The 27,929-nt window shown below is 37.4% G+C and overlaps 1 protein-coding gene across 3 annotated transcripts in view; it reads right to left on the bottom strand.

Annotated features, from left to right (window-relative positions):
• Positions 1-27,929, bottom strand: part of LOC306863604 (cyclin-Y) — a 58,382-nt gene that overhangs the window by 8,037 nt on the left and 22,416 nt on the right. The window contains exons 2-9 of one of the 3 annotated variants that reach the window (XM_079407040.1): positions 15,187-15,261; positions 14,662-14,682; positions 5,926-5,960; positions 4,796-4,899; positions 3,802-3,837; positions 3,457-3,514; positions 3,257-3,376; positions 808-974 (exon numbers count right to left, since the gene is read on the bottom strand). In XM_079407040.1, the coding sequence (XP_079263166.1) occupies positions 808-974; positions 3,257-3,376; positions 3,457-3,514; positions 3,802-3,837; positions 4,796-4,899; positions 5,926-5,960; positions 14,662-14,682; positions 15,187-15,261 (616 nt within the window). Of the gene's footprint in view, positions 1-807; positions 975-3,256; positions 3,377-3,456; positions 3,515-3,801; positions 3,838-4,795; positions 4,900-5,210; positions 5,229-5,925; positions 5,961-14,661; positions 14,683-15,186; positions 15,262-27,929 lie in introns of those variants that run through there. The other 2 variants (XM_079407041.1, XM_079407042.1) reach the window with 2 other exon arrangements.

Here is a 27,929-nt window from a genome sequence, read left to right as displayed (position 1 = left end):
AAGGTAGTAAATAAGTGTAGAATAGCACTGTCTGTTTGCTTATGTGCATCAATCCGAGTGTAAAAAGTGAAAGATGTTCAGGCAGGTGAAAAGTGTTTGGTTAACGATGAATATTGACCTATTGTGCGTCCTGTTGCCGAGACCCGCCTTGATGTAATGATGGACATGTAGCGTGCTTGGCTCAGAATGCATTTTCAAATCCACAATGACTTAAACTATATTCATCACGGGGTATTTAATGAAAATGGAATTGAAACGTCATATATGTAAGTGTCAATGCATTTAAGAAAAATAAAAGACATTTAAATCACCATTTTGCCACCCTTTTGCTGCACCTTTGGCTCAGAATGCATTTTGGAACTCTCCTTGCATTTTGATACAATTATCACGCGGTATCACGATGAAAATGCAATCCCAAGTGTCCTACCCCTAGGACATGTTAAACCTATCTAATCAATTTGGGTAATACATTTTCATTTTAATTTTGCAACTTATAAAGCTTTAAAATGTTTTTAATTTGCATACTAAAATTAGTGTAGAAAATGGCAAATTTAAATTATACAATTGAATTTTCATTTTCATTTTGCACTAAATGTTGCACATATGTATGGGAAAACGTAAATTTAAATACAGAAATACATTGTTATTTTACATATTGCATTGCCATTTTGCCTATTACATTTCAAATTGAATTTAGCTACACATATGCTTCCATACCGCTGTAGCTCGTTTTTCCTACATATTAAATTACTTGCACCTCAGAGCGAAACGTTATATTGAATCTGGAGGCTCAAGAGACACACTTACATGTCTTCCACGGTGATGTCTTTGAGGATCTGGCAGTAGTCAACATTCCATACGGCCTGATCATCCCACACTTTTGACGCCAACAGGATAGCACCCAAAACAATCCTCTTCCAATAAGCAGGACAAATGTCAATCTCTGCATATGTTAATAATCTCTCCAGATACACCTAAAAGAAAGAAAGAAATTCCATAAATTTTAAGTGAAACATAAACGAGATTTGACTAATATGCTTATAAAGCATCTTGTCAATCAAGTTAACTTTAAAGAAAACAATGTTTGTTATTAGATTCTGGCGACTGACCCTTGCATTTCTGTTTTTGGAGCAAGGTTACTGCAAATATGTGATTACTGCAAGACTGACACGTAGGTCAGGGGGCATAAATGCCGAAAGACAAACAAACACACATGCTCAGCCAACCAACAAAAACACCTGATGCCTCACTGATAACAAACTGCAAACCAACACCATTCAGTTTTAATAGCACTAATAGAAAAGTACTTTTTTTGGACACACTATGAATCCTATAAAAAAATATGCTATGTAAATACAAAGATTATGAAGAATTTCAGCCAGGTTTCAGGGCCCATCATAGACCAGAGACTGCATTTAGAATTACAAAGGAGTTGCTTCCGGTATATGACCAAGACTGCATTTCACTCCAGTTTTAGTAGAGCTTAGAGCTTTTGACACTATAGATCATGATGACATACTCTTACATTGATTAGAAAATTGCATTGCTTTCAGCTAGTTTAGACTTGACTATTACCAATTTGTATGTTTAAACGTGGAACTAGCAAATCTAACATTAGTAAGTATGGGGTACCACACGGATCTGTTTTAGGCCCCCTGCTGTTTTCAGTATACATGCTGCCCTTTGGAAATATGAACAAAAATTTGGATTAGTTGAGTTTGGTTCTCTTTAAGGTTTTTCTCCAACACTTCACCACCTTGACACAGTTACCTGTGACTGCTCACTGGGCCTCATTAAGATTAAATTTAAGATTCCTGTTCATAAGATTCCTGCCAAATAACAAATATAGCAAAAAGCATTTTCTGCCGTTTTGAAACCATCGACATAATGAAAAGCATTATACAAACAAATGTGGAAAGCAATGATTTAATTATGCTTAAGATGATTGTTCAGTACTATGACAAAGATTACAGTACTTGAAAATAAGACAGATCCCCTAATTAAGCGATTTTGGCTAATCTTTTTGCTCTGGAATTTTGCTATATTTCATGATTTTTGAAAAAGGCAGAAATACACACTTGATTAACAAAAACTCACTATGTACCACTGACTCCTAAATCACAAGGATACATTATTTTATCTAAAACTTTAGGCATTTCAATTTTATACCATAAAGATGAGAGAAAAATACATTCTGATCAAACTGCTTCCTGAGGCGCTCATACATTTTCCATGTCTGTTGAAAGGTTCTCTGTGTTATGAGACTGCACAAGGTTGAGACGTACTGTTAAAAAGCACAGGAATTTTGAAGGAGAACAGATAGATTACCGAGCCCTTATTTCTGTTTTATCCACTTTAAAGTCTGTTGCTTTAGCAACTAGACATTATGAAAAAAATAGCACACCTCTTTTTAACATGCCACATGATTCTTCCTGTCTGTTGCACAAGTAACATGTCAAACAAAGGCAATTGATATGTTTAATGGCAAAGAACGAGTATGATCACCAGCAAAAGTGATGGTTTCCTAGGTAACTCCAATAATATTTTTGTGTGTACTTCTAAAGGAAAGTTATAAACTATTTATTGAGTGGTTGAATTGTAAGTCTGTGCTCTGTTGACGTGGTGTATGACAGTATGCTATAGCCATGGCCGTGTTTAGCATTCATAAACACTGCTGATGGATGTAGGGCGAACAAAGAAGTCCTTATGAAATGAAGAGCGCATGATGTATGCAATGCAAAAAAGACGTAGAAGCACTAAGCAGCGCAAATACACATATACACACAATTTGGGGACAACAATGTCAAATAATATTAGTTTTCCCACAGTGGAAAAGAAATCTAATAAGAGCTAATTTTTTGTACAAAGTGTAAGACCGAAATCACATTTAATTGGTTCCTCTGCATCAGGGGGCTTCGGCTCATCCGAGGGAAGCTGTGTATTAAATATGTGCTTATAAGAGTATGTTTGTGAGCTAATCTACTCTATGCTGTTCAATATGAACTAGTGTCAGCAAATGGGCAAATTACACACCAACAAGGCTTCAAAAGATGGATTTCATCATAGAGGAGGATCAGTCACACTCAGACAGCTGCTGGACTTAGCGCCCACTAATAAAGCGCTAAATATGACAGAGTGATGGTAAATCCACTTCACTGATGGTAAACCCTATTTTAACTTGTGCTACCAGCCAATCCAAAAAGACACAGATGAACTCTCATTTGTCCGCCAACAAGTCACATGACCTTTCACTCACCAGAGTAACTATGGCACACTCAGCCGTGAGCTGGGCGGCACTGAAGAGCGTACGGACGAATCTGTAGATCTGTTTCTGTTCAGGATCGTGCTTGTCATAGTCTGACGGCACCTCTGATTTCTGTGGAAAGAGGAAGTTTTAGGACATTCAAACTTGTAATTACACATCTTATAAATAAGCTGAAGAAACTAAACACTTACTGAAAGTGGATGAAGTTTTTCATCAAAAATGTCTAACAGCATTCGCCCATCCACATTTCTGAAAGGAGAAGGGTGAATTGAAATTAGATTAGGGAAGACTGGTACTTATTCTACGCTGTATTCATATGAAGAGTAAAGAACCAGGAAAGTGTGTGGTGATAAATTTTCAATGTTGCCAAAACCGTGTCTAAAAGTTATATTTCAGCAGCTGTGAAGCCTTGGAGCTTTAAGGTTTATATGGTATTACAGATTTAACAGAAAGATAAGACACAAAGCCAGAGACAGAGAAAAAGACTGATAAAAAATTGGTTGGTATGTAGGTAGATAGAGAAATGCAAAACATACCTGTTCTTTATGTGGTAGTATATTGCGAGGGAAACACTGCAAACAGAAGAAATAGCAGCAAGAAGTTGATATAACAGTAGTCAACAAGATAAAGCATCAAATAAATTCAAGCTGAAGGAGAAGTTGTATATAGCTTTATCTTTTGTATTGTGCTGCTATTGCGTTGTCCTCGCTAACTGTGCAATGTGCATATCAAAGAATATGCTGTATGAATCTGTAGATCAATGAATTATATGGAATCCAAACCATACTACAGTATGTTTGACAAAACACAGGCAATGTGGATTTTTGTCAATCATTTGTAAAACTAATCCTGAATAAATTCACATAGAATTCAATGCAACAAAGGGGCCTCATATAAAAGAATACATTTCTTTGTAAATCCATATATTGAACCGTTCTCACAATATTTTGTGGTTCATTATGCACAGTATATATGATTATGCATGCTAATTTTTTTCATTAAAATTACCTTTGCTGTCATCTAATAATGCATCACTCATCCTTAAAAACACAAATGTATTAACGTTGTTAAATATTTAGCAAAGTTATTATACTGTGCATTATAATGTTGTGACATCTAATCATTGATTTGACATTTTATTTTGATGAATTATATATTTTTTTATTAATATTATTATTACATTTCTTCAAATAGTATATCATTTTTGTATTGACCATTTTTTTGGTTATTGGCCAAAAAATAAAATAAAAGTTATTGGCTTACTACCTAACATACTTAAATCCATAATGAATATGATGAGTGGAACTGGCCACTGGTTTGAATCATGGACTGAATGATTTAGAAAACTCACTTCCAGACTGAATCCATTCATGTGATTGTACAAGTGGTTATTTATCAATGTAACAAGCTCTTAGGCACAATTTCCAAATCCTCTAGCCATCCTTTTGAAGATCCAATTCTCTTACCATACCCTTATTTAGATATCCATCATAAACCTTTTAATCAGTGTTACGCTAAGGGTTCGAGTACCATTTAATGGTGTATTTGAGGTTGGGTTGGCTAACGGTGCTGTCGTCCAGGAAGATCGTCGAACAGGAGCTGTACTTGCGTCTCATTGGGCCAGATGGATGTTGCTGAAAGACAAGGACACACAGAGTTCAAACTAGAATATAATTTATTCTCAAACACACACTTTCAGCAAACAGGCTGAAAATTAGGCCACCTGCAGCCCCAGATAAGCCATTATCATCTCATTTATACCCGAGTGATTCTCGCTTAATGTGTGGGTTAGAATCCCAATCCATTACAATATAAACACAGTAATGTATTATGCAAGATTTCAAACTGATAAGCAACAATAATAATGTAAACAAAGCATTACAGTGTCAAAACAGACACAATATCAGTGTGAGGGAAGTAAACAGAGCAATGAGCAAATATTTACCTTGGACTCCGCAATGTGTGTTAACTTGCAAAGTAATAGAAGACATTAAAATAGGAACAAAACATAAGCTATTCATTGCACATTGTGTATGAATAGCATGCAGTAATGAAATGAAGAATATCAAGCCATGCATATTAAAGGAATAGTCCACCTAAAAATGAGATGTTCTGAAATCTGAGATGACTTTGTTTCCTTATCTAGATTGGGAGAAATTTAGCATTACATCACTTGCTCAACAATGGATCCTCTGCAGTGAATGGGTGCCGTCCGAACAGCTGATAAAGTGGTGTGGATTACTGTGATGTGTTTATCAGTTCTTTGGACTCTCATTCTGATGGCACCCATTCACTGCAGATGAGCAACTGATGTAAAGCTATATTTCTCCAAATCCGTTCCAATGAAAAAACAAACTCTTCTACGTTTTGGAAGGCCTGAGGGTAGATTTTCAGCAAATTGCCATTTTTGGGTGAATTATTTCTTTAAAACATTTATATAGAATGAACAAGAGTAGAACAGAAAAGCAATGCTGTTAATGATGCAACACAAGCCCAGAGACTCATGCAGCACTGGTTTCTGCATTCTCATGTGATTGAGTGTGGGATTTGATCAGTTCTGTGGGTGTTGTGACACGTGGGGAGATGACTTCATCGCAGACACAAGCATTATGAGAAACAGAAAACACATATCCACTGGTGTCATAGCTGCTGCTACTTACATGGTTGACGTACAGACTTTTCCGTTTTTCCCGAACTGGAAAGAGAAACGCATAATTAGTAACACTAGCACAACAGTCACTACAGTTAATTAGAGAGAGGCAAAAAGACAAAAGCCACAATTAAAGTGATGTCAGTAATATCAAGAGGAATGTTTCAAACAATCTGAGGTCTTAAACTGTTGGACGGTATTTCATTAACAGTTTGGGGGGCAGAGAAATGAAAAGGAAAAGGTGCCAAAAGAAAATGTGCTTTAATTAAACCATCCTTAATATTTCTTTAATCTAGCTGGTTAGTCTCTTACAGAGATCTTTGAAAATCAGCATGAAGTCTGGTCCAATTTGGGTGTTATTCTAGCCAAGAAAGACCCAATTAACCCAAAGCATACTTAAGTTTTGATGCAAACGGTTACTGATTGTATACAGCTGAAGACATAACAGGGCTCTAGACTGCGCCAATTTTTTGAGAATGTGCGAGTTCAAATTTGACATGGTCGCATTTGTACGAGTGCATGGTCTGCGCTGCTCCAAAGCGTCTGCTCCATACAGCGTGTGTTGCTGAGTCGCAGGATTCAGATTCAGGATTCAGAGAGGCGCTGTCAGTGAGAGTGCTTCAGGTGTAGAGCCTGGTTTATACTCTCTACATTTTGCACTAGTGCAAAAAAATCGATTCACGTAACTATCACAATTCTTTTTCAAACGATTGAAAAATCGATTGATTTACCTACGAATCGATTTTATTTCATTATTTAATTTTTCCTAAGAGGTGATGGGGAGAAGTTAGCACTTTGTAATTCCAACAGAGGGCGAAATGTATAGGTGTGTTGGACTTGGAGCAGCACCACGCAGCCGATCAGCGCATGACATCAAAGTACCGCGAGAGCGATTCGAAAGCACGCGGAGCATCTGTTCTCTATAGCTCTTGCGGTACTTTGATGTCATACAGCGATCGTTCTGCGTGCGCAGTGCCGCTGCATTAGATGACGCCATATACGCTTAAAGCCGGCGCGAGAAAGCAAAACAATGACGGACGCAGAGGATCAAACCTCTTCCAGAGTTCTTTTTGCACCTTCACGTTTTGAATCCCAACTGCCGGGAAAACATGACTAAACATGACTGAAACGGTATGCAATGTAACAGCATTTTGTTGAACATTTGACTATTATATTCATGTGCAAGTTCAGGGTTTTGGTACTTTAAAGTTTCATAGTTCAAGGTATATAAAATTTAAATATACACTGTGCATGCGTATGCTCCTGAAATAAAGTTTAGAAAGATGTCATGCATTGTTTTTGTTAATATGACTCATCATATGCAGTCTCTTTTATGGGTATAATCAACTATTTGCCATTGTCTAGTCTTTAATAAGCAAACAAAAATCACAATAAATTGTAATATCGAATCGAAATAGTGACTGCTAAGATGTGTGTTTTTTATTTTTATTATTGTGACAGTCTGTATATTAAGTGTATCATTCAACTTTTTCCCATGGTCTGGAGTTAAAAACACAAATCGCAACACAGCAATATCGAAACGCAATACTTGTAGAATCAAAATTCTTAAAAAAAATCGCAATACTGTATCAGCACCCAAGTATCGTGATAGTATCGAATCGGGAGGTAGGTGTATTGTCTCATCCCTAAGTGCGCGCGGTAAAAAATTATGCAAATATTAATGAATCGGCGGCGGGTGGAGGATTTGGTTTTCAAGCTAAAGTAAAATAAAAGACCGCAACTTAAACCAGAGGTGGTAAACATGTTGGTATTCTTGTGTAAAACAAAACATGCAAGCACTGTCACCACAGCCAGTTTGTTTTACTTTTCATTTTGAAAAGCAAGATATCTTTGCTGTTTACCTTACATTACGCTATGGATGCTTTCTTTTTTTATTATTTATTTATCTGATTCCTCCGTTTTTGCTAAACATTCTGTAATTTATTAGTCGGTATATAAAACAGCATGTGGTGTATGCCATGCCTCATCTTATTCATTTTTGTTAATAAACCTCATGCAAGCTAGTTTGTCATTGTAGCTTTCGGTTTTATTGTTGTTGTGCTTTTTAATTAAGAATAACAATAAATCCATAATTTTGTTTCAGTCTTAAAATGTGAAGGGTGTATAGATGTAAGCAAAACAGACAATTATTTTTTCTAGTGAAACGTGACAACAAGATATCGAATTCGAAAGCATCCAAAGCCCGGCTTATATCATAGCACAAAAGCAACTCCCGTTCACAAAATTCAAATCACAAATAATAATACTAGGCTACTGATGAAAAAGAATGGGTTGAATATTAACCATTTTGTTACCATATAACTTAGGGGTGGGAATCTACAGGCACTTCACGATCCGATTCCAAAACGATTCTTGATCTACATTTTTTCACCAATTTATTCTTCTGCTGTGCAAATACATCTTTACAACTTTACATTTTAACCAAAATTGCAGTTTCTATGCTTTTTGTTTATAGTTGGAATCTCTGTATGTCAGTACTGCTCTCTTAAAAATAGGGGTGTGAATCTTCACTGGTTTCACGATTCAGTTCAATTACTATTATCATTTTCAACTCAATATCACAATGCATCCCATTCTCAGTTTTCAATATTACTGCACACGGTTACATTTTCATATCAATTTTATATCAAATTTATTTTGTGCAAAATTTACTATTATATAAGCAGGCTACTTTAAAAAAATTACTTATTTCAAATAAGTGTTCTTTAAGTATCCGGAAGTTTACAGACAATAGTTATGGGTTTTTCTTTTTCCCTCTGCATTATTGCCGTTTGATTATTACTGATGAGATCATAGACAGTGGTAGCTTTAACAGGCTGCATTCACACTAATGCACAGATCTATTTCGATATATCAGATGTTTTGTCCTGCTCTGAAAACATAACGGACTGTGTGACCTACATCAATTTTTCGTATAAAAGTATTCGAAAATGCAAGTGCATTTAACCTCAGCCGCAATCGAGCTTCGGGACAAACAAACACAAAGTGCACGTGAAAGTCTGTCAGTGCGCGAGTTTCGTGCATCTAATATTACTGCATTCTAAGCTGCATAAATGAAAGCATATCTAAACTAAAACACAGCGGGTGGATGCACACACTGTCAAGCAATGCGCACATGTCTCACAGCGCAAATTCTGTGCAATGAAGGCCGCCGCGTCTTTAGCGCGCACACGTGCCATATGCGAAAAAAAACAAGCTCAGAATCGTTGAAGAGAAAATCGCGATGCATCGGAGAATAGATTTTTTCTCCCACCCCTAATATAACTATAAACTATGATAAAAGTTCATCAGCATGCATTGATTAATCCCATAATGTAGCAAAAGACAAAATCATGTGCACGTGCGACCGACTGAGAAAGTTAGTCGCAAAAAAACGACCAGTGGGAAGAATGAGTTTAGAGCCCTGCATAACCTTTCAGAGTGCACTCTTTTTTTTTTTTTGTGGCGGCCTGCGAGGGACTTAAAAAAAAAAAAGAATCTGCAGAGGTGGGCAAACTACGGGCGTTTTCATCCAGTCCGTGAGGCAGTTGTTCCAATATGCAATATCAGTTAAATCCAATAGATGGCGCTGTAGCCTGTAGTGCAGTATATAACCCCTGATTTACACCATCCCGCCGCTCCAGTCGATCCGCGGCGCGTTTCAGAAGCGGCTCTCCACGCGGCTTCACTAAAGACAGGCGCCGCGTCTATTTTTGACGGACGCCGCGTTCAAGCCGCACAGCGAATACAAAATAAAAAGTCAAAATAGCTATATACACTACAAAACTGGCACAATAGTAAATAAGTTACATGTTTTAAAAATGTGAAAGTGTTCATTTGTTTTGAAAAATGCCTTGTATTGGAACTGTTTTAAAAATGCTTAAAAGACTTTCCAGTATCAGAACAAATGCCAGTGTTATCCTCCTGCTCACGGGTGCTGTCATTTGGGGAAAACATGGAAATAATTTGTCATTTTATCTTGCAAAGATATGATTTCTTCTTCTGTTTCCCACACACATTTTTATGAAAATGGATATAGTACAGTTTTTTCTGGATTACAAATTGCGTTTTTTTTATCTGAAACGTGCTGTAATTTCCAAGGTGATTTATATAAAGCAATCAAGTTCAAGCGCAAAGCGCGCACATCAGGATTGGTGATGAATGAGAAAAGGCAAGTGAGTTTAAATTGTGCATATTCCAGCAACCACGCCGCTAGTTTTTAGTTTCGCTTTAAATATTTAAGGCTGGGCGTTTATAATATGTTTATGGTGAATGCCACTATAATTTGTTTGTTTTTTACTTAAGTTTTCATTTTTTTTCTATTCTGAACACTGCTAAATTTACAGGACTTTTTGTGGAGTGTAGGGAATATAGAAACATGTTTCTAATGTTTGTAAACGTTTTGTTTATTTTACATTATTTCTGAAAGAAATGATAAAATGTGTCTTATACATAGACTTGTACACCAATGCAACTTATCTGTGTGTCATAAAGTGCTCATACAAATAGGTAGAGATGGTACAAGAAAAGAACTGCCATGTATGTACAAGTATACATAGTACAGTAGTAAGTGAGTGTCAATTTAGAATAAAAAAAAATCAAAGCTTAATTTGTCATAAACATATTATGCGGCCCCTCACTTAATGTGGAAAATTTGATGTGGCCCTCGAGTCAAAAAGGTTGCCCACCCCGATCTAAACTAATTACTAAAGTTATTTATTTTATTTTTTTTACTTAAAAACTAAGTAAATCTATATATCGGTGAGTAAATCTGTCAGCACATAACAGCACATTCAAATTATCATGCAGCAGTTGCACAAGCTATTAAACAGTGCTGGCGATGTTTGCCAAGGGTTTAGAGTTTAGACTTTCAAATGTTGTTTGCTCTCTCAAAGCTTCATAAACCTTTCTATTTATTTGCCATTGTTGGTCTCTGTAGAACAAAGTTTAATGTGCACATATGTACTATTACATAAACATACTGTAACATTCTCAGAAAGCTTCTTTAAAACACAAAAGGTTTCTTTAGATTGTGATATTAAGATTAGAACCATAAGCATATAAACTTATGCCCACAGATATTTATAGATTAGCATCTGTCTTGATGAGGTTAACCAAACATAAAAGTGGTAATTTACATATAGAAAGTACATATAGAAGGCCTTCTAATAAAGCCTTTAATAAAGCAAATCTTTCCCGTGTATTGCCAAAATACAGACAGCATGTTACATGTCCCACCAGAGACAGTAATATACTGGATCACTGTTACACAACAATAAAGGACGCATATCACTCTGATCAGAGAGTCCTAAAGCTGCCCGTGGAGCACTGTTTGGTTCATCTTATTCCGACCTACAGGCAGAAACTGAAGTCAGCTAAACCTGTATTAAGGACTGTAAAGAGATGAGACAGAACGTGTTTTACAAGCCTGTTTCTCTCTCACTGATTGGAGGGTTTTTGAAGCTGCTGCAAACGATCTGGACAAGCTCACAGAGGCTGTAACATCTTATATCAGTTTCTGTGAGGATATGTGCATTCCTACCAAGACTTATCTAACTTACAACAACAACGACAAACCATGGTTCACTGCAAAACTCAGACAGCTCCGTCAGGCCAAAGAAGATGCTTACAGGAATGGGGACACAGTCTTGTATAAACAGACCAAATACACACTGGAAAAGGAGATCAGAGTGGCAAAGAGGAATTATTCCGATAAGTTAAGGATACAATTCTCTTCCAGTGACACGGCTTCAGTGTGGAAAGGTCTGAAAGACGTCACCAGTTACAAGACACCATCCCCCAGTACTGTGGAGAATCAACAACTGGCAGACAATCTGAATGAGTTCTATTGTAGGTTTGAAAAACCATCATTCACACCTCCTGCAACCCCCCTCTCCCCCACACCTGCACTGCAGATAAGAGAAGATGACATGCGCCAAGTCTTCAAAAAGAACAAGAGAAGAAAGGCACCAGGCCGAGACGGTGTGACACCAGCCTGTCTGAAATCCTGTGCTGAGCAGCTGGCCCGCATCTTCACACAGATCTTCAACAGATCACTGGAGCTGTGTGAAGTCCCTTCATGCTTCAAACGCTCCACCATCCTCCCCGTCCCAAAGAAACCCAAGATAACAGGACTTAATGACTACAGACCTGTGGCTCTAACATCTGAGGTCATGAAGTCATTTGAAAAACTGGTTTTGGCTTATCTGAAGGACATCATTGGACCCTTACTGGACCCCCTGCAGTTTGCTTACAGAGCACAGAGGTCTGTGGATGATGCAGTCAACATGGGACTGCATTACATACTGCAACACCTGGACAGACCAGTGACTTATGTGAGGATCCTGTTTGTGGACTTCAGCTCGGCCTTTAACACTATCATTCCAAACCTCCTCCTGCCCAAACTAACTCAGCTCTCTGTCCCCACCACTGTCTGTCAGTGGATCAACAGCTTCCTGACAAACAGGCAGCAGCTAGTGAGGCTGGGAAAATACACATCCAGCACCCGTACGATCAGCACTGGAGCTCCTCAGGGCTGCGTTCTCTCCCCACTGCTCTTCTCTCTGTACACCAATTACTGCACATCTAAAGACCCCTCTGTCAAGCTCCTGAAGTTTGCAGACGACACCACACTGACCGGCCTCATTCAGGATGGTGACGAGTCTGCTTACAGACAGGATGTTAAGTAGTTGGCTGTCTGGTGCAGTCTTAACAACCTGGAGCTCAACACGCTCAAAACTGTGGAGATGATCGTGGACTTCAGGAGAAACCCCCCTGCTCTCCCCCCACTCACCATCATGAACAGCACTGTAACAACAGTGGAGTCATTCATATTCCTGGGCAGAACCATCTCTCAGGACCTGAAGTGGGACATTCACATTGACTCTATTGTTAAAAAGGCCCATCAGGCGAACGAAGTACAGCCATGAGAAGGATGCAATGCTAATGCAATAATAGAATTAGCAAAGTTAAGGCATGACCATTGGGCAGCGAAATGTTCATTGGGTCAGCACGGTCAGAAAAAACAGCTGGAGAAGAAAAGACACGTTAACTGCAAAAGAAATAAGAATAAATGTGAAGAATTAGGTGAAAAACCATCAGGAACCATTTAGTCTCCAGCACCATCATTTTCCAGAACTGCAACCTTCTTGGAGTTTCCACAAGTGCAATGTATCAGGTATATATATATATATATATATATATATATATATATATATATATATATATATATATATATATATATATATATAGTTTTAGAGGACAATTACACCTAGTTGCATGAAAAGTATAAACGCCTCGTCCGTTTAGAGAGGTGCACACGCAGTTTGCAGAGGTTCACGAAAGTATAAACAAGGCATTTGCACACTGGATGAAAAGCGTTGTGCCACATCTTGTTCACTTCAAGAATGAATAAAGTTGCGTTGATTTAGTATTTTAAAAAATGGAAATAGAAAGTGCGATCTATATTATTATGGCGCTCTATATAAAGCATATGGACTGTATTAGAGCCACAGAAAGACAAAAATTGTGTTGAAAGATGCACAATACACAATATTCCATCATAGGATGAAGTCATTATGTACATTCGCAATAATTTGGGACAAATATAATATGATTTTATGGGAAACTATGTGAGTAGCGCGGCAGGATTTTGAACAGCATCGCCGCCGGTGTGCATACACTCATAGAAAACAATGTGTTCAAATTTTAAAGACGTGGCGTGGTGCTGCGCTTCTTGTCCGGTGTGTGACCCACTTTACTCTCACGCCCAGATGCATTCCGAAATTTGGCAATTGGGAAATTTGATTAATTTAATGTGAATTGGTACTCTGTAGTACCGATGTAATTTGGCCGATGCTCTTAAAAGTACCCAACGCTATTTGCGGTGTGTTCAAGCACAACTTTTTTTCTTTGATGTCGTTTTGGTGTGTCTGGTAGTTTGTTTAATTGCTTGAATGCAACAAAAGAGACCTCTGAGACATCTTACCCATACGATAATTTCCATTAGCACCCAAATGATTCACCATACCACAATGACTAAACTACATTTCGCATTTAATTACCACTATTGTATCTGTTACTTTGTTACTTTGACATGTGATGTGTTAAAAGCCTGACGCAGAAAACAAACTGAGAGTGCAGGTCAAAATGAAGAGGCATTGTGTGTGTGGTCATGTGGGATACACATTTTATCAGAGTCCCTGGAGTCTGACGCCCCTCATGCGCACGCACACACACAAATATGAAAGCTACTGTATGACTCGCATATTAGCAGTTTGACTATTTTTCATCAATAACATAACTATTAATTTAAACAACAGCACTAGAGGCCTACAGATGACAGAAAAGCGTACATGAATCTAAACAAACAGCTGCGCAGCCAGACAAATGGGACAGATTCACAGACATGGTCAACATGCATAACCTCTTAATGCTGCTAAACTGAGTGTAAATGTCTGAAAATACCATTGTGACTTTTTTTTTTCAATGATATTAATCTGTTGCCCCATTAAGCAGCTTTAATGTAGATAGCTACTTTTGGTTAGCTTTTAGCATAGCTAACTACAAAGTGTAGCTTCAGTGCAGTTAAATAGAGTAGCTTGTAGCTTAGCAAGCTAACGCTTCAAAGAAGATTCCTGAACAAATAACAGCTTGCAGCACAAAATCAAACTACAGACATTTTGAATCTATAAAGCTTCGACACAACACAAGAGCAGACTAACAAACACGCTGAGATCAAACGTACCTTTCTTGTTGGGTAAAAGAACTGAAAAACAAGAAGGTTTCTAAATTAAATCTGAGCATGGATAACAAGGCTGGCATTTACTTATTCTTGACTTTAGAGTTCATACGCCACTAATTTTGTTTATATCACTGAATTTTCCCTTTATAATGTCACTGGAATCCCAAGACGTCTGAGAGACCAGAATCCAAAAACGTTACGCTAACAATTCACTGAGAAACAAGGAGAATATCATAAGATTAGCCTGGGTAGAAATATCACCCATTGAGAAGAGCTGACAGTTAACAAAGCATCATCACCCAGGGGTATCGTGTTCAATCAGACTATTATTGCAAGTCTTCTCTGAGGAGGGAATGTTTGGTCTGACTAAGTCAGGGCCATCTGTGAGGTCGCCTCCTGATCGTTGGATCAGACTGAGGCAATCCTGACCGCGGTTTTGTTTTAATTAACGTTCGCTTCCAGCATCCAGGCTTAAGGGGAGACGGTCCCACTCGTCCTGTGAGTCAGAAGACATGGACTTTCTCTCACCGTCTGTTTGAGACTTGCTGAGAAAGATGGTGCTGGCGCGCGGGTGGTCCGAAGGATTGTACTCCATGTTGAGCTCTGAGGAGAGAGAGAAAAATACCATTTATTATTTAAGACTGAGGCTTCAGGTACTATTCTAGTATTACTAGAACAGCCCCAAAAATAATCGTATATTTCTGACAGAATGATGGGAAACATTTAGTCAGGCGAGCCACAACACGGAGTGGTTGCAGCGTACACATAGTATTAAAATACAGAGATATATGAATATGAATTTGAATTACAATTAGAAGTAGCAAAATTCTGACTGTGTTGAGAAAGGTGTGATTTATGTATAATTTATATACTATTACAGTATTATTATTTTGAATTACCTTCCCTATTTTCTGTGTTCATTCTGATTTTAATTTAAGCTTTAATAATGTTGTGATTTTGTATTTTTATTTTTTTTTAGCTTTAATTTTTCGCTATTTTTTTTTTTCAGTTTTAGTTATTTTAGTACTGCAACTTAAAATAATTAGAATTTCATTTGATTGCCAAAGCAATAATCTAACTATTTAATCTAATATAACTATATAATGTAATATTTAGATTTGTCACACCACCATACTTTTTTGTAGGAAAAAAAAAAACGTATTTGATGCATTTTAATCATCATTTCATAATGAAAATGTCTATACTGTGCACAGCATAAATACTGTAAAAATAGTAATATGTTATTACCATGTTATGTAATTATGCCAACACTAGGGGGCAGACCTAATGATTGTGAGATACAAGGACAGTCTACTCCACCATTAGTTTATTAACTTTTACAGTAATACTACAATATACTTATTATATTCGATTTTATATTTCTATTTAGCTTATAGTAATATTTATTATATTTATTACAAAATGATTTTATTTTTTTGGTCTGCCACCAATTCTCATCAAGTTGTCACCAACACAGAGATTTGAAACTCCCTTCCTTCCTCAGTTTCCCCATACTGATTGTATAATATAGTGATATTTATTAATTAATTAATTAATTTTATTTTTATTTTATTTTATACTTTACAACCCAGACCTTCAGGCAGATAATATAGTAATATTTATAAAATTGACTATATATATATATATATATTTATATTTTTTTCTTTTTTTTTGGTTTCGTCATCATAAATACAGAGACTTAAAACTTCCCTTCTGCTCTGTTTTCCCACAAATTCCCACCCTGAACTTGTAGCGACTAACACACACACACACACACATGCACGCATGATGTCATCAGAGGAAAAAGCAATGGCACACACCCTGACCAGGAAACTAGGAACCCCGAGTTCACAGCCGATCCTAAAGCACACCATCTTTATTTCTTACTGCAGTGTTCAGGTGTCAGCTGCAACATGCGCGCTGAGATTTGTGAAATCTAATAAACCCGTGACAGTGAAACAGTTCAAAAACAGCCTCCACGTGAGCAGCCGCTGCATTGTGTATTCAGTCTTTTGAAGCAGCGTCTTTTATGCGGAAGAGCCACTTGAATCTCAAAGGAGCCTCGACCGTGAGATGTATGGAGCACTCTGGGGTGCAGAGGAAAGACTGATTAATAAAAGATGGTGCCGTGTGGGAGAGAGAGGTGGAAGATGGATGAAAAAAGGAAAGGAAAGCAGAGAACGGTGAATGTGCTGCCGGTCTCAGAGAAGCTGGACACATGCTTTAATATTAATGTGTCTTATTGAAAAAATGTGCACATATATGGCAGAACGTGTGGAAACAGTAGAGTTTTCAATGGGATTGAGTCATTTCCTCTCTTCCTGTGACCCACCCTCTTTATATTGTGAAGAGGGGCTCGAGTGTTCGGAGGGGGTCCGATCTGAACAGCCCACCACTTCCTCAAACTCAGGAAAAAGCTGCTTCCAACAAATACACTACAGTTTTCACACAGCCATGTCAAGAACATCTTTCAAGCATGTGCAAAACTGTTTAAGACCCCGTGAAATAACATTTATTTATTAATTATTGAGAATTTATTATTATTGTTTAAAACCAAGCTCTGTTTCTATTTATTTATTGATTTATTTTAACCAAACTGTTTTTGATTTTATTTTTTTCTGAATTGCTTTTTCATGGTTTAATACAATTTTAATAAAATTGTCTAATCAGTTGTATTATTTTAGCTGAGTTAGTTTTTGTTTTAAACATATACATATATTAGTATTTTTTTTTTATTTTTTGTTGTTTTTATTTTAAAATCAAAGCAAAAATAAAAAAACGACAACAACATTAATAATAATAACAATAATATCATCAGTAGTAGAAGTAGTATTTCTGTTGTTATTGTTGCTTTTTGAAAATTATTTAATAATATTTATTAAAATGTAAATAATGCCTTGTGAAAATAAATATGGTTTTAATTTACCTGGACTGTATTTTATGACTTAATACAAAATTATTATCAAAAATGGTGATGATAAAATAAATGCATGAAACTTTAAATATATATTTGTTTCTTTTTTCAAACAAAGTGCTGCACAAACTGTAAGGTAACTGCAAGCTCAATCTATTCAACTGTTAATTAATTTTACCTTGACAACTCAAACTTTAATTGCTGAGATAATACAGAACTCTAATTCTTCTTCATGTCAGTTAGATCCTGCACCACATTCCTTCTGAAAAACTGTACTTCTGTCATTTCTGCTCCTATCTCTCACTTAGTAAATATGTCCCTTATCTCTGCCACTGTTCCAATTTCACTGAAAACTGCTGCCGCTACTCCTATTCTTAAAAACCAAACCTGGACCCAGCAGATTTCACCAATTATCATCCAATCTCCAATTTACCATTTATTTAGAAAATTATGAAAAAAGTTGTTGCCAATCAGCTACAGTCTTTTGTAGCTCTCAGTGATCAGTTCGATGCATTTCAATCTGGTTTTCGCTCTCATCACAGCACTGAATCTGCTTTAGTTAAGGTTGTCAATGATCTGTTACTCTCTGGTGACTCAGGTAATCTCTCCATTCTCCTGCTGCTTGACCTCGGCTCAGCATTTGATACAGTCTGTCACAAGTTATTACTTTCCCGCCTTTCTGAGATAGGTGTCTCAGGTGCTGCACTATCCTGGTTCTCTTCCTATCTCACTGATAGACAATACTATATCACTATGCATAATTATAAATCTCCCACTACTTTACTCAGTCAGGGTGTTCCCCAGGGCTCTGTTCTCGGGCCATTACTATTTATTACTTACATCATGCCGCTTGGACATATTATCCGTCGTCATGGATTTCATTATCACTGTTATGCTGATGATATTCAGATTTATACTGCCTGTTAATGACCTAAACGCCTGCCTCAGTTCTAATTTTCTGAGTTTGAATTTAAACAAAACAGAAATTTTAATTACTGGCCCCCCTTCACTAACTAAACACTAAATGCTTTCAGTTTCAACCTTGATGCTACGACAGTTTTTCCATCTGCTACTGTCAGAAATTTTGTCATTACTCTTGATTCTGCACTGACTCTGGATGCTTACATTAGTAAACTATCCAAAGCTGCATTTTTCCAGCTTCATCGGTTAGCACAACTTCGATCATATGTTTCTCTAAAAGATGCTGAATCATTAGTGCATGCTTTTATTATATACTGCAAAGCTCTTTTTGCTGGATTACCATTGCACTCTATCTCTCGTTTACAATATATTCAAAACTCTGCTGCAAGAATATTAACCCATACTAAGCGATCTGCTCACATTACCCCAATCTTATTTAAACTCCATTGGCTCCCTGTATCGTCTCGCATTACTTATAAAATTCTTCTGCTTACTTTTAAATTACTCAATGACCTCCCCCTTATCTCTCTGATCTACTGTCTCCTTACGTTCCGCCTCGATCACTTCGATCGTTAGGTTGTGAACTTCTTACTGTACCTAGATTTTGTTTATCCTCAATGGGTGGCAGATCATTTTCCATCACTGCACCTAAACTATGGAACTCTATACCTCTGGCAATAAGGACAATAACCTGCCTCTCTGTATTTAAATCACAACTCAAAACCTACTTGTTTACCCAATATTTTCAGTCATATCATGTTCTTTAGACACTCCGCTCATTTTGAACTACCAGCTGTGGTATATATGTTTTATGTTTTCTATGTTTGTATCTCTATTTTCCGTACATAATTGTACCATGATATGCAACGTCAATCATGTCTATCCCCGGGCTGGGCAACAGTCCTTTCACAATCAATTAATCAGTTAAATAGACAGTTATCATTATGTGAATCGACTGTCTTTTCTGTTTCTGCTTTTGTACAACGTCCTTGAGCTTGGGAAAGGCGCTATATAAATTATTATTATTATTATAAACAAATTAAAACCAAAATTGCTGACAACAACAAATAACATGCAATAACAACAATAAGAATTTATTATTATTTTTCTTACATAATAAAAATAAAAAATAACACTACATAATATTACTATATAAACAACAATATAACATTTTACTAAAACAAACATCATGCAACATCTTCAATTAAGACTGATGATTATGCCTTATGACTGAAACCTTCCCAAAATTGGTCACTCATGGTCAAAACCAGTGTGCACTAGTTTAAAGGCCCTTTCACAGCAAGAATACTACTAATATGAATATGATAAGCAGATAACTATTACCATACAGTTTTAAAAAAGCTCTCTGCCTCTAAGAGCCTAACACTGCAGTGGTGTTAAAGGGCCTAGAGGCTGGCAGTAACAGAGCATTGGTGAATCACATCCTCAGAGACTGATGTGAAAATCTACTCGTGGTGCTGTGCTGTGAAAGAAATCCATGCAGATGTATGAATGACAGTGAGTTAATCCAGATCTACTGTTCAGTGCGTTACAATACAATGAAACAAAGGATCAGCTACAAATTTTACCTGATCTGTGCAAGTCAACGGACTGTCTTTTCTCTTGTTTGAGGGAAAAAATGGATATATATTATAATTTTGAATAGTTCAAAAGACTTGTTTTTTTTCTCTTTTTGTAAACAATGCTAAAATTACTTACTTTAGTATCATTTGAAATATTATTATAGTTTTCTTAATAGTTTAAATTTGTTATTTTTTGTATTTTCCATTCTCATTTAAATTTTTGTTAAAGTTTTAGTTTTGTTGTGTTTTTTTGTTGTTATTTTTTTAGTTTTTGTTTCTTTTAGGGATGCATAGATCCGATACTCAGTATCGGTATCGGCTGCTATACTGGCATTTTCCGCCAGATCGGGCTATCGGTCAGATGAGACCGATACAAATCCGATATTGTGCGTATACTATTCTGTGTTATTGTTAAGCCCCACAAAAGCACAAAAACATTATAAAGCACCATAAAGTCAAGTCCAAGTGTTCTGAAGCCGTTCCATAGTTTAATGTGAGGTACAGATAAATATTTAAGTCGTCAAATTCAAGTTCAAGTAACATTAAACTCTTCGCTGCAGCTGTCTGTTTTAGTTAGTTATTTTAGTTCAACAAGTTAAACTAGATTTTTTAAATATTTTATTTCAGCTGTATGCCATGTAAACATTTATCATTTTAATTTAAACATATTTTAAGTACAATATTTTTATGGTTTTAGTTTTAAGGATGAACTATTGTATCAGCCAATAATCGGTATCATTCGATAAAAGCAATTGTCTACACTATCGGTCTTCAGCCAATTGGGAGAGGCCATCATTATTGGTATCAGTATCAGCAGATATCATTCTGAATAATCAGCTAACTGAATCAGCAGATACATATAATATTGGTGCATCGGTAGTTTTAGTTGTAGTCATAATTTTGTTATGAACTCTGGTTTATATACTGGCAAGGGCCATTAAATTATGAAAATTTTCAATTTTGATTGAACTATCCCTTTAAGGAAAAAAAAAGATATATACCTTACACCTTGTCATATACCATTTAAAATATAAAGAAGCGTATGCACTAATTTTAACTCAACATTTGTCTAAATATTGAGCTAAATCAATTCATTTTCAAAGGCAATATTCAATTAAAAGTAATTTAAAAATGTGATTAGATTTCATAAATAAATTTATAGAGTTATAGAGTGTGGTGACGACGCAACTGCCGCCATAAATGTAGAGAATCTTCTGACATGATTTTTTTACGCACAGCACTTCTTGTTATGTGTTTGATAACATCTATCAAAGTAGCCTTTAAGCAGGCGATAGAAAGCGGTAAAATTTACAAACACCGCCAGCAAGTCCTGGACTCTACCCCAGAACATCTACCGTCAGCCTGCAAAATTCCATCTACAGAGTTCATGGATTACGAACGATTGCTGACAGAAAACGAATTGATAAATTTCCAGTATCATGAAAGACAATTTAGGAAAGGTCTGGATACAAAACGATTACAAGAAAAACAAATCTGTGTACTCACTGGAGATTTCAAGGAAGTGGTCAAAGCTGTTTACAGTTCTCAATGGGGCCTTCTTCAAAACCGGAATATTTTGTCCATAAAACGCACAGATGGAGGACAACTTGGACTACCGTTACTGAAGTATGTAGTGTGGATTTTAAGAACATTGCCACTGGACGATAATGCGCGACCCAAATCAAACTCTGTTGCAAACCCGGGCCGATTGGATTGAAAAACAACTGCGGTATCTGCGGGAGGTGATACAACCAGTGATTGTCTCTGCCACAAGACAGCATCAGAGAAACCCTCAAAAGGTAGGCAAAAATAAACTAACCTACCTATGGCAGCATCGCAGAGCAAAGGCGATTGACATTATCCTAAATGACTACATGTTTCCCACGCCACCGCTTGATCCTGGTAACATTGAGCAAGCTTACAATTATTATTGGAAAAATGCCAGTCCGATCAAACTAATATCACGCTTGAATTACCCCCGTGGAATGATGACTTAGATAACATAATGACTGAGTCGCCACCGCTTACATTGGCGTTTACAATAGAAGAGATTGAGAAAGTAATTGTAAATCTGCCCAATAACAAAGCCAGCGGCTCAGATGGTATTACTTACGAGAATCTGAAAGCCACTAGGCAAACATCCTGCTACATATTGAAAAGCATATTTAACACCTGTTTGATTAATGGTGAAGTCCCTAGTTCATGGAAGGGAGCACTCATTCATAGAATACCGAAGAAATACAATGTACCAGAAGACCCCTCAACATGGAGTTCATGTCTTTCAAGAATACTACCTTAGCTGGTTGATGCTGGAATTTTGTCCAACAAACAAAAAGCTTATGTTGAGCGACAAGGCATGAATGAGCATGTGTTTTGTTTAAACTGCCATTGACGATTTTAAGCACGAATCTGCTAAGCTATACATTGTCTTCCTTGACTTCAGAGATGCCTTTGGCACATTGCCTCATAGAGTTATGATTGATGCATTGGAAAAGATATAGCTCCCTAAGATCTATGTGGACATAATAAAAGATTTATATTATGATTCCTACCTACAAGTGATCTGTGGAAAAGACCTCACCAGACCAATACCACTTGAGGTAGGAATCAAAACTGGCTGTCCATGGAGTGCTGTAAACTTTATTGCAATAAATCAATGGCTAAAATGGCTTTGCGCACATGCCCCATGTCCTGTCACCGAACCCAGTCCAGGGCTATGCTGATGATGTGGTCGTCGCATCCCGAGATGAAGGCGTGATTAAAAACATGTCGTCATGCACTGACAGATTCCTGACATGGTCTGGCCTACAAGTAAAGCACAGTAAAAGTTTTCTATGAGAGGAGAAGCGGTGGCAACCGTTGGTATAGATCAAGGGCTGACCAACCCCCCTCTTTTACCATCTTAGACCAGCCACAGAGTGTTCACTAGACATGAGACCTACAACTACCTGGGTCACAAGTTTAACATTGCTGGAGAATGGAGTCTGCAAGTGACTGACATGGCACATCAGTTTATGACCAGACTGGATCTCATTGACGCATCACCTCATCCTGTAACTCTAAAAGTGCAAGCAATAAGAGACTAGCTTTTTCTAAAATTCAACGTCTTTTTGCAAATGTCCATATTCCACAAAGTATTGCGTGAAATGGACAACAAAACCGTAAACGTGGTTAGGAAATGGCTTTGTCTCAACACACATTCCACAAGATTTATCTTCCAGAAAAGACAGGACGGGGGGCTTGAAGTTCCAAACTGCATGTGGGAGTATATAGCCACAAGACAGTCTCACCTTACCAGCATGCTAAACTGTGATGATGTCAGCGTGAGGCAAATGGCCAGAGCATCCTTAATGCTGGATTTTAAAAGACGGAAGGCGCTACACTCATGTGGTGGGGAAGAGAGCTTCCTGGGTTTTAAAAGAAAGACCAATGGAAAGCTGGATGGACAGGCACAGGGATTTGGTGTGTCATCAGACTGGTCAGACTTATATGACCTATGCTGGAGGACAGGTACTGAACTGAAGTGGACCTCCCACTACCAACCTATAGAGGTCTCTGATGCAGTCGTAGAGGGCCCATCTGTCATCGTGGAAGCCAGGCTGCACCATAACAACATTGTTCACCTGCTCCAGCCTAGAACATCAAGGCAGACTCTCTTGTCTATTCAAAGAGCCCAAAATATGGAGTACTGGTCCAGTCTAAAACTCCAGGGAAAGTTGGCAAAACTGCCCTGTGCGGACCACTCTGTATCACTCACCATCTACAAGCAATGCCACCATCAGTGAGGTGATGTTGTATTTTCTTCCTACAAAATACAACTTATCACTGTGCTTTCCCTCCACCCATTGCCCCCTCTGCCTGCTGCATGACCCCCCTCAACACCTGGAGTCAGTAGCCCACATCATGAACAGTTGTTCATCATTTAAAGCATTATATACTGCCAGACATGACAGACTTGTGGACCTCATTGCTGCTCAGATTCCCTGCGTGGCTGATGAGCAGATCTTTAAACATACAGTCTGAATGGTTTAACTCACCTGCAAACACTTTTCTAGGAATTGCTAATACACCAGATATCGTTAACACCTCTCAGCAAAACAGTTACACTATTTGAGGTGTCATGTGCATTTGACTTGTTTATGGAGGATTCTTATTGCTCTAAGATTATAAAATATCAGTCATTGATATCTACCATCGAGAACCTTGGATACAAATGCCAGTTTATTGTGCTGGTGTTTGGTAGTCTGGGTCATGTACACAGGCTGGCGATCCGTGGACTTTGCATTGGGGGGCTATCTAAAACAAGGACCAAACAGTTGGCAAAGTACTGTTCAATCTCAGCAATTATAGGAAGCATGTTTATTTGGAAAAGGCGATGTTTCCTGTACCCTTAGAACTGTATAATCCATAACAATGTGCTGATCTGTTTTAATCTGTTGGATCATTCAAAAAATTTGATTCCTAATGAAATTTGACTTGTAATGTGGAATCAAATAATGTATATATAAATGTGTGTGTGTGTATGTGTTTGGTACAGCTGATGTCAGAGACCTGATAACAGGAGAGCTTCTGGGCATCTTGCCCACAGCACACACACACACACACACTTCAGTGGACAGTGCCTCCTGGATATTTACCAAACACTGACACAAAACCACATGATAGGATCAAAAAAGTCTACTTGTCACATGAGCTACTCAAGGAAGTTGTGAAATATGTACTTCCTTTTTTTATGAAGACATAACTGCTCTTTTTCACTGACATCCCTCTCTTGGTGTTGAGGTCTGTTATATTAGCACACGATAGCGATATCGTTTGTATATCAAAGCGCACGAGCGTCTGCCGCTTTAAATTCTTCAGCTCGTTATAGCAGGATTGATTCTGATTGACTGTCAATGTTTGTATCGTTCATCAGCTGGAAAAAATCATTCTGAAAGTGATTCCAACGATGTGGTTTCTCTGTGCATTTATCATTATAGTTCTGGTGTGGACTCTGCTATTCTTTAATATTGAGAATGATTTTTAGAACTGTATCTTTATAGTTATCGTGCTTGGTGTGAACGGGCCTTTACACCATCTGCTTGATTGTAATAATATTACAACTGTCGCGTCCGTTGTAGGCACGGTGTTACTTGACTCTCTGTGACTTGAAGTTGGTTGGTGTTTGTTGGGGCAGTGTGAACATGAAAGTTATTTTTAATAAAATTCGAAATCCAACAGCCAACTTGTTTGTTGGCGTTTGTCTGTGCAGTGTGAATTGCCCTTTATGGGTATCGTAATGGCCAAAAACAACTGAAACCTCTTAAATATGCCAAGTCTTCGACCAATTTTGGCCACTGCTGTAATTAAAAAAAAGTTGATGCGACACGTTAAAATTAGGGCTTAAAATTATGTTTTTTTTTTATTGATTGCAGTTTTCGGTGATTAATCACACTTTTACATTAACTCTAACATAACAACTTATCATGAATATATTTACACAATTAAATCCCAAATAATGTAGTATCAACCTTAAATAAACACATTTTATATAATATTTTTTTGGCATATATTTACCAAGTTCTCTACTAAATTATTATTATTTTTTGTATCCGAGGATCCGAGTAACCACAATATTAAAACATATTAATAACAATTTTAAAACTATTAATATTATTACATGTAAAAAGCACATTTAACCCTCTGAAATGCTTTGCATGCATGTAACTCCTTTTGTAAATGATTATTTTTCTAAACACAATTGTGATTTGCTTTTAAAACTGAGGGTCTTTTTTTTAACAACATTTCTTAACTTCCAGTTCTGTGCACTTTAAAGTCTCCAGGGTGTGAGATTTCTGAGAAAACAGCGTTTGAGAGCGCATGCAGCATAATGGAGGTGTTCAGTGAGCTCTGCGCTGATGCTGACGGACGTCTCACTGAACTCGCTCAACTCTCACAAGACACCAGCCTGCTTCTTTCACTCAAACCGGAGGTTGCAAATCTTGACTGTTAACTAACAGAGTCTGAGAGAGCCGTGTCAGCCTGACTGTTCCTCTCACAGATGAACATGAGCAGCAGAGATGATGAACTCCATTTCAGTGCTGATTGCTAAGGGTACTTTCACACAACAGCAATTAAATGAAAAATGGAAAAGTTTTTCCTTTGCGGTTTTGCATTTAGACGAGTCTATACATAACAATAGATGAGTCTATATATATATATACAATACTCTTGTGTGTGACTGAACATGTTTCAGAGTTTTGTTACCATTCTTTGCCCTTCCTCTGCTATTTCCAGCACTTAATCAAGCCACTCTTCTTTACTACATGTGGACGTTTTATTTAATGTCATTGTGTTTGCGTTGTCTCTCGCGTTGAGCGCACCGCAACTATTGAAGTATTGAGTTTCTACAGCGACTCATTTGATGCGTATCGTTCTCTTTCTATTCACCGGTTCTAACTCTGTCGTGACATCAGCTCTATAGCGCTTTGCCCGAGCATTACTATTCTTTCCCTTTTACTGCGGCATTCAATCAAGTGGCTTCCCAACTCATTTTTGTGTGCGCGAGGCACATTATTTCTTCTGCGCGGTCGCGGTGGAAGAAGAGCGTGGTCGCGCGCACACTCAGCTAAGAGGGAACACTGCGTGGGAGCCCTGTATTTAAGGCCCGTCGGGCAGTGATACATTTTGGTAGCCCGACTGGAAAACACAATAGCCCCGGGACGTCAGACTAGCGATTTTGCGAGCCCTGATATTCAATAGGTTTATATTCAATAGGTTCAATTAACTAAATCAATCTTTAATGACTTTAATTTTGGTTAACAGTAACAACACTGGTCATCAACAGACTGAAATGGACATGCACAAACACACAAGGTGGTCACTCAACACAAACAGCAAACAACATCCTCAGACGACAGGAAGTGACATATAGGAAAGACCGAGACGAGTGCTGTTTCCTCACTGTAATCCTGAACTGAACAGTTGCACTGCACAAATAGTTTTATCAGTGCATGCCTGCAATAAATCAAATATGATAACGAATGTGAGATTGCGTCTGCATCTTCAATCAGCCCTTGTGCCCAGAGTCTAATGGGACAGACAGTTGGATGGTGATGGTATTTCTTTTTGAGTCATTATCTGGTGCAAATGAGCCATCTGTGGCCTGCCACATGCCCCAATCACACTTCCTGTGAGCCCAATTCCTGTCAGGAGACGACATCATATCCTCTCTTTGGATATAATGTTTTGGCGGTCATTGAAAGCTATATTGTGTAAACAATGGTGCTCTGCATAAAAAGAAAACACGGCTTTTGTGTGCACACGGAATGATTTGAGAAGTGAAGGAAGCCAGTACAACAGATCGGGCCAAAACCTCATGCATTTTAGCTTCGCAGATGGCACGGAACGAGGGGTTTAATAGTCTAATAATCAGTTATATCATCCAAAAATTGATTTCTGTATTTATTATTAACCTTAATGTAGTTGCAAACTTGTTCTGTGTTACACAAAAGCTGCTGTTTTGTTTGACAAAAATGACAACATGAATGAAGCTGTTCAAGAGTTTGGGATCAGTAAGCTTTTTAATATTCTCTTATGCTCATCAAGGCTGTATTTATTTGATCAAAAATACAGAGGGAAAAAACCCCAGTAATATTTAGTCATTATTACAATTTCTAATATCAGTTTCCTACTTTAATATACTTTAAAATATCATTTATTTCTCTGACGCAGCACTGAATTTTCATCAGCCATTACTCCAGTCTTCAGTGACTACGTTTACATAGACGTCAGTAATTTAATTATTTACCTTATTCTGAATCAGACAATATTATGATTAAGGTGTTTACATGAGTTTCTTTTAGAATACTCCT

The sequence above is a fragment of the Barbus barbus genome, assembly GCF_936440315.1.
Source record: "Barbus barbus genome assembly, chromosome: 44".
In the NCBI taxonomy this organism is placed as follows: Eukaryota; Metazoa; Chordata; class Actinopteri; order Cypriniformes; family Cyprinidae; genus Barbus; species Barbus barbus.
Note: the sequence above shows the minus strand (reverse complement) of the source record. Positions and strands in the feature narration are given on the sequence as shown.